Source organism: Schistocerca nitens, chromosome 6 (genome assembly GCF_023898315.1).
Source record: "Schistocerca nitens isolate TAMUIC-IGC-003100 chromosome 6, iqSchNite1.1, whole genome shotgun sequence".
Classification (NCBI taxonomy): Eukaryota; Metazoa; Arthropoda; class Insecta; order Orthoptera; family Acrididae; genus Schistocerca; species Schistocerca nitens.
Genome location: NC_064619.1, coordinates 196,292,337 through 196,305,078, shown reverse-complemented (window position 1 = coordinate 196,305,078; position 12,742 = coordinate 196,292,337). Strand labels below are relative to the sequence as shown.

The 12,742-nt window shown below is 45.5% G+C and overlaps 1 protein-coding gene across 1 annotated transcript in view; it reads left to right on the top strand.

Annotated features, from left to right (window-relative positions):
• Positions 1 to 12,742, top strand: part of LOC126262625 (LIM/homeobox protein Lhx3) — a 221,824-nt gene that overhangs the window by 97,164 nt on the left and 111,918 nt on the right. Inside the window, exon 4 of the mRNA XM_049959383.1 lies at positions 2,909 to 3,092. Within this exon, the coding sequence (XP_049815340.1) occupies positions 2,909 to 3,092 (184 nt within the window). The remainder of the gene's footprint in view (positions 1 to 2,908; positions 3,093 to 12,742) is intronic.

The window sequence follows — 12,742 nt, the reverse complement described above, 5'->3', positions numbered from 1 at the left end:
TTGGGGGGAACAGGATGAGTGAGGTAACCATATCCTGTTTGATGCGATGACAGGACGCGTCACAACTCCCTATCCTGTGCCAGTCTCTTCGTCCCCAGAGAAGCACTTACACCAAATATCCACAGTTGTTCAAAAAATGGCTCTGAGCACTATGGGACTTAACATCTGAGGTCATCAGTCCCCTAGACCTTAGAACTACTTAAACCTAACTAACCTAAGGACATTACACACATCCATGCCCGAGGCAGGATTCGAACCTGCGACCGTAGCGGTCGCGCGGTACACGACTGAAGCGCCTAGAACCTCTCGGCCACAAAGCGTCCACAATTGTTCATTGGATTCATTTCAGTCGCTGTCTTCTACAGTTTTTGTCCTCTAGTAGGATGGAAGGTATTCCCTGGTGTCTCAACACATGTTTTCTCATGCTGTCCCTTTTTTGTAATCACCGTTTTTCAGAGATTCCTTTCGCCCCCCAGGTCTACGGAGAACATCCTCATTTATTATCTTGTCAGTACACTTAAGTTTCAGCATTCTCTAGTGTGACATCTCAGATGCTTCACTTGTCTTCTGTCCGCCCCCGGTAGCTAAGTGGTCAGCGCGACTGAATGTCACTCCTATGGGCCCGGGTTCGATTTTCAACTGAGTCGGAGATTTTCTCCTCTTGGGGACTGGGTGTTGTGTTGTCCTAATCATCATCATTTCATCCCCATCGACGCGCAAGTCGCCGAAGTGGCGTCAAATCTAAAGAATTGCACCAAGCGAACGGTCTACCCGACGGGAGGCCCTAGTCACACGACATTTTTTACTTGTCTTCTTTCCCATCTTTCCCCCGGTGCATGATTCTCTTCCATACAGTTCAGTACTTCAAACGTACATTTTCAGAAATGCCTTCCACAAATTAAGGCCGATGTTTGGTATTAGTCAACTTCTTTTAGCGCGGAATGTACTCTTTGTCTATGGTAGTCTGCTTCTTCAATGCTCTTCGTCTCCAACGCGTTATTTTGCTTTCGAGGTAGATAAAGTCCTTCATCTACTTCGTATCCTTATTTTTGGGTTAAGTTTATCGCTTTGCTTATTTTTGCCACTCCTCATTATATCGACTTCCTTTCGTTCATTCTCTATGCATATTATTCCCTCTACAGCCTGTGGTTTTCGTCCAACAAATCTTACAATTCTTCCTCACTTTCGCTGAGGACAAGAAAATCATCAGCAAATCCTATCATTGATATCCTTTCACCGTGAATTTTAAAACCTCTGCTCCTGAATCATTTTCCTATTACCGTCACTGTTTCTTTAACGTCCCTGTTGGACAAGAGGGGAGAAAGACTGCTTACATGTCTTACGTCATTTCTCATTAGGCCACTTCTCTCTTCGTTTTCCGTTGTTGCTGTTGCCTTACTAATCATCTGTTGCAGGTAGGCGCGGGCAATCACAACGTTTTCATTATCACCTCAAAGGGAAAAAACACGAAATATAATGGTGTTATTAGTGTCTCTCTATATATTCACCATTTAATACCACACATTTTTCAAACGCTGTATCACTTGACGTAGACCAAAGGGATGGATTTTTTTTCCTCGGGAAACGTTTCATCTCGAAGATCTCTTCGTCCTACTATAAATGCTTGAACGCAATGGTTCGTTCGTCCGAGGAGCAATGACGGAGTCACCGGGTGCCATTCAGGGGAATACAGAGGAGGGGTGGGACAGGGGAGGTGAAGCAAACTTTGATATCCCAAAGAAGCAGCATGTATGATAATGCCCTGCGCAATACAGTCTGAGGCTTCTCGTTGAACACCCTTGGGCAGCTTGCGGCGACGGTTCACCTTGACAGCCTCCTGTACACTCGCCAGATCTCGGTTGTAAGCTCCAGTGACCGTCTGCCACTTACGAGCATAGTATATTACCACCGCACCATGTTGGTGCCAAGAAAACTCTCAGAATCACCACCTATCCCGATGAGGGTAGGGTCTTCGCCTTTTTTTTTTTTTTTTTACGGTTATGAAACCGAATGTTTCCACTGCTTGTTTTGCTCCTTTCTCTCAGAGTCCATGTGCTACACTTAGCTCTCGACAGTGGTGATAAGGTGGCTAAAAAAGTTATCTGGATTGGTCGAACACTGCAACATTTCCGTAGCTGTCTCGGTTCTACTGGTTTTCTGAAAGCGAGTGAGCAGTCGCGAACCCCAGCTGGGGAATATCTTCGACATGTTCAGAACGTCGTACAAGACGCTGAAAACAAACCCATGACTGGTTTTCACTTTTCCACTACCACTCGATGGTGACACACAGATCTTCGACCACCAAGTCCTCCTTTTCTCTTGTGATTCCCGTTTCTGCACAGATATATGATCTCTGTTACTGCGATCTTCTTCATTCAGACTTCGTAGCCACACTGAAAGCGGCTGCAGAACCTAACCACTGCGTTATGAGATGGAACATCGCTGCTGCACACTTCCATCAGCTCGGGATTGGATTTCTGCAGTGTTCTTCCCGCTAGCGGGATTGCTGCGGTAGTGTGGCGGGAAGATTTAAATTTGTACTAGGACTGGAGAGGAACCTGCAAACTAGAGAAAAGTTATGTAATTTTATTTTTATCGAGATGATAGTTAAAACATTATGCACACCCTCGATCTTCTCAGATTATAAGACGAGTCGTGAGTTCGTGCTGTCCCAATGTTTCGACGAGTTTCTTGCTCACCATCCTCAAACATCGCCTGAAGATGACGAGTAGGTAATTGGTCGAAACGCTGCGACAGTACGGCACCACGATAACTCGAGAAGATTTCGTCACCGGAATTCGCCGAGGAAACATGCATTGCCACATAGCAGCCCTCTCAAATGTTGGTACCAGTAACCAGTTCGGCAGTGACGGTCGAGATGGTGTGATGGTTTGCGTGTGTGTTGCAGACGGTGCGTGCCTGGACGGGGACCAGCCGAACAAGCGGCCGCGGACGACGATCACGGCGAAGCAGCTGGAGACGTTGAAGCTGGCGTACAACAACAGCCCGAAGCCGGCGAGGCACGTGCGCGAGCAGCTCAGCCAGGACACCGGCCTCGACATGCGCGTCGTCCAGGTCTGGTTCCAGAACAGGTGAGTGATTCAAGCCTAGCCCACCTCTAACTTACACATTCTCTCAAAAGATCTTTCCGGTGTGTTCCACGCCCAATAGAGGACATGATATTCTTCATTCATTTATGTATACATCGTAGTCCGTACATCTCATTATACACTATTGGCCTTTAAAATTGCTACACCAAGAAAAAATACAGATGATAAACGCGTATTCATTGGACAAATATGTTATATTAGAACTGACATGTGATTGCATTTCCTAAAACCGCGCGACCGCTGCGGTCGCAAGTTCGAATCCTGCCTCGGGCATGGATGTGTGTGATGGCTTTAGGTTAGTTAGGTTTAAGTAGTTCTAAGTTCTAGGGGACTGATGACCTCAGAAGTTAAGTCGCATATTGCTCAGAGCCATTTGAACCATTTTTCTGAGTTCATTTCCACGCAATTTGGGTGCATAGATCCTGAGAAATCAGTACCCAGAACAACCACCTCTGGCCGTAATAACGGCCTTGATACGCCTGGGCATTGAGTCAAACAGAGCTTGGATGGCGTGTACAGGTGCAGCTGCCCATGCAGCTTCAACACGATACCAGAGTTCTTCAAGAGTAGTGACTGGCGTATTGTGACGAGTCAGTTGCTCGGCCACCATTCACTGACGTTTTCAATTGGTGAGAGATCTGAAGAATGTGCTGGCAAGGGCAGCAGTCGAACATTTTCTGTATCCAGAAAGACCCGTACAGGACCTGCAACGTGCGGTCGTACATGATCCTGCTGAAATGTAGGGTTTCGCAGGAATCGAATGAAGGGTAGAGCCACGGGTCGTAACACATCTGAAATGTAACGTCCACTGTTCAAAGTGCCGTCAATGCTAACAAGAGGTGACCGAGACGTGTAACCAATGGCACCACATACCATCACGCTAGGTGATACGCCAATATGGCGTTGACGAATACACGCTTCCAATATGCGTTCACCGCGATGTCGCCAAACACGGAAGCGATCATCATGATGCCGTAAACAGAACTGGATTCATCCGATAAATGACGTTTTGCCATTCGTGCACCCAGGTTCGTCGTTGAGTACACCATCGCAAGCGCTCCTGTCTGTGATGCAGCGTTAAGGGTAACCGTAGCCGTGGTCTCCGAGCTGATAGTCCATGCTGCTGCAAACGTCGTCGAACTGTTCGTAAAAGAGAGCTTCTAGCCATGTGGTAGTCGGTTTATACACTGATGACCCAGAACATTATAACCACTGCACACTAAAAGATTGGATGTCACTTGTGACACCGCAGACACGTGACGCTGTCTAGGAAGTATTCAAGTGGAGCAGAGGCGAATGGGAAAACATTCTAGCCGCGACACGGGTCCCAAATTCGGAAATCCAGTGACATAGGCGGCCTTAACAGATGGCACGTTGATTTGGCCTGGCCCCTGCGGCTGATCATATCGCAGACGGCGAAGTTCGTCGACTGTTCGCCTGCTGCTGTAATGAGTATCTATTATTAAAAGTTGTTGAAGGACAATGAAACCACGATTAGGTGTCGGACGCCCATGCCTCGCTACACGATGTTAACGTCGGACACTTGCCCAGTGTGTAATGTAGGATATGCCATGACGTGACTGAACTGTTGTCCGGAATCAGTTCGTCCACGCGATCTTTGTTCAAATCCGTCCGGGTCGACCACTGCGATTCCAGTTTTCTCTAACGGCCGCAAACTTGGGATGCCTTTTTACGACTTGCTGACGAGACATTATAGTCTCTCCGTACACCTCCACGTGCTGCTAATGAATTTCAGCAGCGATCACGTGTTTCACCCACAGAAATCGAATAATTGATCGTATTTCTTCATGAGATCAATTTTCAAAAATGAGTTTCCATTTGTGTTTACCTACAACTAGCACTGGCTGGCTACACTACTGTCCATTACAATTGCTACACCACGGAGATGACGTGCTACAGACGCGAAATGTAACCGACAGGAAGGAGATGCTGTGATATGCAAATGGTTAGCTTTTCAGAGCATTCACACAAGGTTGGTGCCGGTGGCGACACCTACAACGTGCTGACATGAGGAAAGTTTCCAACCGATTTCTCATACACAAACAACAGTTGACCGGCGTTGCTTGGTGAAACGTTGTGTGATGCCTCGTGTAAGGAGGAGAAATGCATACCATCACGTTTCCGACTTTGATAAAGGTCGGATTGTAGCCTATCACGATTGCGGTATATCGTATCGGGACATTGCTGCTCGCGTTGGTCGAGATTCAATGACTGTTAGCAGAATATGGAATCGGTGGGTTCAGGAGGGTAATACGGAACGCCGTGCTGGATCCCAACGGCCTCATATCACTAGCATTCGAGATGACAGGCATCTTATCCGCATGGCGGCAACGGATCGTGCAGCCACGTCTCGATCCCGGAGGCAACAGATGGGGACGTTTGCAAGACAACAACCATCTGCACGAACAGTTCGACGTGAGCAGCACCATGGACTATCAGCTCGGAGACCATGGCTGCGGCTACACTTGACGCTGCATCACAGACAGGAGCGCTTGCGATGGTGTACTCAACGACGAACCTGGGTGCACGAATGGCAAAACGTCATTTATCGGATGAATCCAGTTCTGTTTACGGCATCATGATGATCGCTTCCGTGTTTGGCGACATCGCGGTGAACGCATATTGGAAGCGTGTATTCGTCATCGCCATATTGGCGTATCACCTAGCGTGATGGTATGTGGTGCCATTGGTTACACGTCTCGGTCACCTCTTGTTAGCATTGACGGCACTTTGAACAGTGGACGTTACATTTCAGATGTGTACGACCCGTGGCTCTACCCTTCATTCGATCCCTGCGAATCCCTACATTTCAGCAGGATAATGCACGACCGCATGTTGCAGGTACTGCATGGGTCTTTCTAGCTACAGAAAATGCTCGACTGCTGCCCTCGCCAGCACATTCTCCAGATCTCTTACCAATTGAAAACGTCTGGTCAATGGTGACCGAGCAACTGGCTCGTCAAAATACGCCAGTCACTACTCTTGATGAACTGTGGTATCGTGTTGAAGCTGCATGGGCAGCTGTACCTGTACACGCCATCCAAGCTCTGTTTGACTCAATGCCCAGGCGTATCAAGGCCATTATTACGGCCAGAGGTGGTTGTTCTGGGTACTGATTTCTCGGGATCTATGCACCCAAATTGCGTGAAAATGTAATCACACGTCAGTTCTAGTATAATATATTTGTCCAATGAAAACCCGTTTATCATCTGCATTTCTTCTTGGTGTAGCAATTTTAATGACCAGTAGTGTATAACACCGAACAGTTACCAACTCATGCATCAGAATTAAGTCACGCTACTAATTTCTCTATAACAGACGAATCTCCAGGAATATTGTCCTTGAAACCTTTGTTTCTGATTACCCCCAGCTGCTGTTTTTATCCAACAGTTTAAACAAGCATTTGTGTAACTTTTACAAATTACTATCAGCAGTCTATATACTGGTAAATTCTGGCTCTATATGGTACAGATATTATAGTTAAGCTGAAGTTACTTTCCTGAGAGCAAGTATTCTGGTAAATTGCAGGAGTGGCTAATAAGTATACTTCTAGTCTTTTCTGAGATATTTGTGTATCTTTAGTTTCCTGCCTGGTGTCCACCTCTAATCTGCTATAGACTTCTGCACCAGAATATAAATCTCCATTCCCACCAAAGAGAGGGTGTGTAGTCTACATAGACATTATTTTCACTTCTAGTGATTACTGGACCACTCTTGCTATTGTTTATTTTGTGCCGTGACCGAAAGAGGCACGACAAATAACGTGCTCGAGGTAGAAAGAAATAAATGAATTTTACGTACCCTCATAAATGAAGTACAATAAAACTTAACATCGGATCTGAAAACACTACTTGGTTCCAACATCGGGCCTAGCGTGGAGAACTCGGACAAGGTGCAGAATAAAGTCTCGGGACACGACTCGGAACCTGTGCTTCGGCTGCCAGTATGGAGAACTCGGACGCGGCTCACACCCAAAACTCTAGATGTCAGACACTCAGATCGGTATCAAACGTTGTGTGTCGATAGAGTATCAACAAAAACATTGATTTAGTTCGTGCTGTATGCTGTCGTCCCGTAGAAAATGCGAGAACGTTAATTAAAAATAACACCAGAACTACGGAGTATAGGGAAACTGTATCTGTGAGCTGTGGATAGAAGGATAGTTGGGGGGCGAATTTGGCCGACACGGTAGCTAAGCGTGTTCAGACAAAGGGTTATCTACCCTCTGTAAAAAAAATAAAAAAAATAAATAAATTCAGAACTCGCTAACGGCAATAATTTTTTTAACAGTTTCCCCGTGAAACTGTTATATGGGAGAACATTTTTCTGACATGTAAAAGGACGTTTCGGAGTCTGTAGCAATGTTCTTTTGGCATTCTGCTTTCACTTCGTTAGTATATTTGTACAGATAAGTCTGACGTTGTCTATACAAATGTACTTCATAGGTTTGCTACTTTCAACTAACGAAGCGAAAGCAGGCTGCCAAAAGAGTACTGCTACAAACTCCGAAACGTTCGTTTACATGTGAGAAAAATTTTCTCCCATATAACAGTATTACGCTTAGACAGCTACAAACAAATCGGCGTCAGTGAGTTTTGAACTCGAGACCTATAGTATGACGGTCTAATGCTCTAAATTTTTTTTGTTCGTTGTATTTGGTCGTAGCAGATGTCACATGACCATCCGTTGAAGTTCGTTGTTGATTCCTTTACTTAATTTTTTTTTTTTAATTCTAGAAACCAGGTATCTCTCTGACCGAACACGTTGAGCCACCGTGCCGGCATCAACTCGCCTACCAACGATCTTCCTATCCACAGCTCACAGATACGGTTTCCCTATACCCTGTAGTTCCGCTGTTACTTTAATTACCGTTTACGCATCTTATACTTGACGACAGCACACAGCACGAACTAAATCGTTATTTTGGTAGATACTCTATCGACAAACAATGTTTGGTACCGATCTGAGTGTCTGACATCTGAAGGTTTGGGTATCAGAGCAAAGACTCGGAATCAAATGGTTCAAATGGCTCTGAGCACTATGGGACTGAACATCTGAGGTCATCAGTCCCCTAGAACTTAGAACTACTTAAACCTAACTAACCTAAGGACATCACACACATCCATGCCCCAGGCAAGATTCGAACCTGCGGCCGTAGCGGTCACGCGGTTCCAGACTGAAGCGCCTAGAATCGCACGGCCACACAGGCCGGCGACTCGGAATCGATTCTGATTGAAGGAAGATGCTGGGGCGACGGGAGTTCCGGATGAGGGACCGTGGATGGTCGAGGCTTGGCCCGGAGCTATTCTCTATTCTGTGTCAACTGGCTCTGGCTGGCCTGGCTGCTTCATTTATAGCCGTTCGGCAGAAGAAAACTGTCGCGGAAATCGGTGGTCACGCGACTGGGGGAGGAAGAAAAGGTGCCAACGATAGCAGCGGTAATTGGGGCGACTCTCGTGCCTCTAGCGGTGAAGTTGGCAGTACGTGTTGCTGTGACGGCTACGGGAAACGTGTTTGACAACACAGACGGTGCGCTTGTTGTAGGGGTGATGTTTACCTCGCATCTCCTGCGGTCGTGTCGCCAGCGGCCTGGAGAGGCGGCAGCCCGCAGTACACGACTGTATTTCGTAACGGCGTTTCCCAGTTCACAAATACCGTTCTGGAGTAAATGCATTGGCATCCAAGTGTAAGAACCCCTAGATACCCGCACGAGCTCCTGCAATATGTTCGGTAATGAAATTCACGCAAAATACTTGTTTCACGCATTGTTAGAATAAATACATTTTTCTCCTTAGCGGCAGTACCGCAGAAATGTCGCTAGAAAAATTATTACGTCTGTCCTATCATCTGGCTGCTAAGCCTACAGGAGTTGCACTATGGATGCCTAGAAACGCAGCCGTTTCTGTAAAATCTTCACCATAGTGTTCTGAGTATGTCTGTTTCTCTGTAGACACCACGCGTCGATTTTAGCAGACTGCGTTGGAATCTGTGCGCACGGTGTGACGAGTACCGTCGCCACCTCAGGCCTACCGCTTATCGTAAGCACTTCGAAAAAAATGGAAATTTGTGGTAATGTCTCATGGGACCAAACTGCTGAAGTCATCGGTCCCTAAGCTTACACACTAATTAATCTAACTTAAACTAACTTACGCTAAGGACAAAACACACACCCATGCCCGAGGGAGGATTCGAACCTCCAACGGTGGGATCCAGGCGAATTGTGACAAGGCGCCTCACACCGAGCGGCTACTCCGCGCGGCGCACCTAGAAATTGTCGCTGATCTGCAATAGGCGGCGGTGTTTTATGAAACCTCAAAACACACTGTGTTTTCTCCTGCATGGGCACCATTGTGACAGCACTCCTAAATTACGCTGCCCGTAACAAACAAGACAGAGAGAACGAGAGAAGAGACTATCAGAGCACGTGTAGAATTGCATCCAGAGAAACTTCGTAAATGAACGTACTATTTGCAATTACCCGCGTAGCTGTGTCTGGCATTTTTCGTCAGAAGTAAATTTTTGTAATCATGGTAAGATTTTGTGCTGACACTGTATATCCCTTGTGCCAGGGTAAGCGAAGGTCTGCCACGGACTCTGTTCCCACTGTAGCGACATTCCTATATACCTTCTGGGAGAACCTCTGATAGCAGTTATCGGAAATCACTGACATTCGAAGAATGGCACAGACCAGGATGTATGCTTACGTATCCTGTTGGTTAAGAAGACTGCTTGTGATAAAGAGGAAATCTGGTTTGAAAAATAAAATGTTTGTGAATTCCTAAGGGACCAAACTGCTGAGGTCGTCGGTCCCTAGACTTACACACTACTTAAACTAACTTATGTTAATAACAACACACACCCAGGCCCGAGTGAGGACTCGAACCTCCGGCGGGAGGGGCCGCACAATCAGTGCATGGCGCCTCAAACCGCGCGGCCACTCCGCGCGGCTGAAATCTGGTTTCACACTCGATAATCATCATGTTCTCACACCATTCTTCATCCACAGGAATGTCTTTACTCTCTACTGAACATACGGTCACATAAGGATGTTACTGAACATTCAGTCTAATAAGGCACGACTGCAAGTTACTAACACGAATTATTTAGAGAAGAATGGAAAAACTGGTAGAAGCCGAACTCTGAGAAGATCGATTTGGGTTCCTGAGAAATGTAGGAACATTCCAGGCAGTGCTAACTCTACGACTTATCTTCGAAAATAGGTTAAAGAAAGACAAACTTACGTTTCTAGCATTTGTAGACTTAGAGAAAGCTTTTGACAGTGTTGACTGGAACACGCTCTTCGAAATTCTAAAGCTATCAGGGGTAAAATACAGGGAGCAAAAGGTTATATTCAACTTGTACAGAAACCAGCGGCAGTTATCAGAGTCGAACGGTATGAAAGGGAAGGAGTGGTTGAGAAGGGAGTCAGACAGGGTTGTATATTAACGTTCGATGAGAAAAAAAAAAAAGGAAGTTTGCGAATGACATTGTCATTCTGCCAGGCAGCAAATGACTTGGAAGAACAGTTGAAAAAGATGGACGGTGTCTTAGAAAGAGGCCATAAGATCAAGATCAACAAAAACAAAATAGGGATAATGGAATGTAGTCGAATTAAAACAGGAGATGTTGAGGGAGTTAGATTATGAAATGGGACACTAAAAGTAGTAGATGAATTTTGTTATTTGAGAAGCAAACGGCCGAAGTAGACAGGATATTGAAAGGTAGACTTCCAAAAGCGAGAAAGCCGTTCTTGAAAAAGAGTATTTATTAACATCGAATATAAACTTCAGTGTTAGGAAGAGGTTACTGAAGGTGTTTGCCTAGAGTGTAGCCTTGTGTGGAAGTCAAACATGGATGAGAAGGAGTTCAGAAAAGACGAGATGACAAGCCTTTTAAATGTGGAGCTAAAGAAGAACGCTGAAGATTAGATGGGTAAAACGTAACTAATGAGGAAACACTGAGTAGAATTGGAGAGAAAAGAATTTTGAGGCATAACTTGACTAAAAGAAAGGATAACTTGTTAGGACACATTCCGAGATATCAGGGAATCATCAATTTAGTGTTAGAGGGAAGTGTGAGGGGTGAAAACTGTAGAGGGAGACCAAGAGACGAATACAATAAGCAGGTTCAATTGGATGTAGGCTGCAGTAGTTGTCCAGAGATGGAGAGGTTTGCACAGCCTAGAGTAGCGTGGAGAGCTGCATCAAATAAGTCTTCCGACTGAAAACAACAACAACAAGAGATGAGATTTTAATCACCATATCCCACACGCATGGGAATATTAGCGTTCTAGTTTAATACCAACTCGTCAAGGTTTTCTGTTTTTGTAATGTAATATCTCTTTGTATTGATGAATTATTCTGATACACTTCTACCCTTGAATGAATGACGATTACTAATTTTCTATCTTCATACTCGCAGAATCCATGCGCATAGTAGTTTCATACAATAGCAATGCCATGAGCGCATAATTATTCTTTGTAGTACTCTCTCTGGTGGTTGTTAGAAGAAAGCTTCCGAGATTGTCTTCGTGCCGATTAGCCTGAGCATTGTTTGAAGAATTGTAATCTGAATATTGAGATTTATGACAAAAGATAACTGATACGAAATTGTACGATTAAAAGGGAAATATATATATATATATATATATATATATATATATATATATTGCTCCTTCATACAAAAGGTGTATAACAATTTACATTATTTGACATTTGAGAATTAAAGATATTCATCGGTATATTACGTAGTTGTTAATCAGAAGGGAACTTCCGAAAGATTGGATACGAACCTGCATTTAATAATCCAAGAGCTCCATTACTTCTTCGGAAGGTTAAACTTCATCAAAGCCAAACATCCGCTTGATCTGAGGTTTCCCGACTGATTATACAACGCTCCCAAAAATACGAGGCATTTTATTTGTAGAGATTAGCAGACTGCCGCAAAGCACGAGCCTGCAGAGAAGAAGAATCATCGCCTGATTTCATTCTAACAAGTAAAATTTCTGAATCATTTTGAGTGACTGAGTTATGACTGTGTTTCCTATTATGAATGATTGATTGCTCGAACGAATTGAGAACTACATAACTACATAATTACATAGATAGGAGGAAAAATTACAGTAAGTTACTTCTTCCTCCGGGATTCGACTGAGGTACATACTTGCCGATTACCAATAACCTATCGTTCATTAGTGACCTAGGCTGCAAAAGGGTTGAGAGGCGGGGATACTGCAGATTGTAGGTGATAAGTGACGAGCAGTAAGCAGTATGAGCTTAGTGGGGGGGGGGGGGGGGTTCCAGAAATAAGTCGCGTTACCGGCGGTAGGGCTTCGGTCGGCCCGCCGCTGTCACGCATCACTTGTTGCCGTGACGCATCGAGACAAACAGCCGGCGCCGCGTACGGCTTCGAGAAGCCGCGGATGCTGCGCTCTTTGTCCGCGTCGCCGGTCCGGTCAAGACGCCGGGGGGAGAAATATGGCTTCTTCCGACGGCGGGCCGCACAAAAGTCCGGGCACGCGTCCTGATTGGTCCTCCCTATCAATACGTCACAGCGCCTACCCTCCCCCTCCCTCCCTAGCTCCCCACCGCCGCAGCGTCCTGACGGCGCCT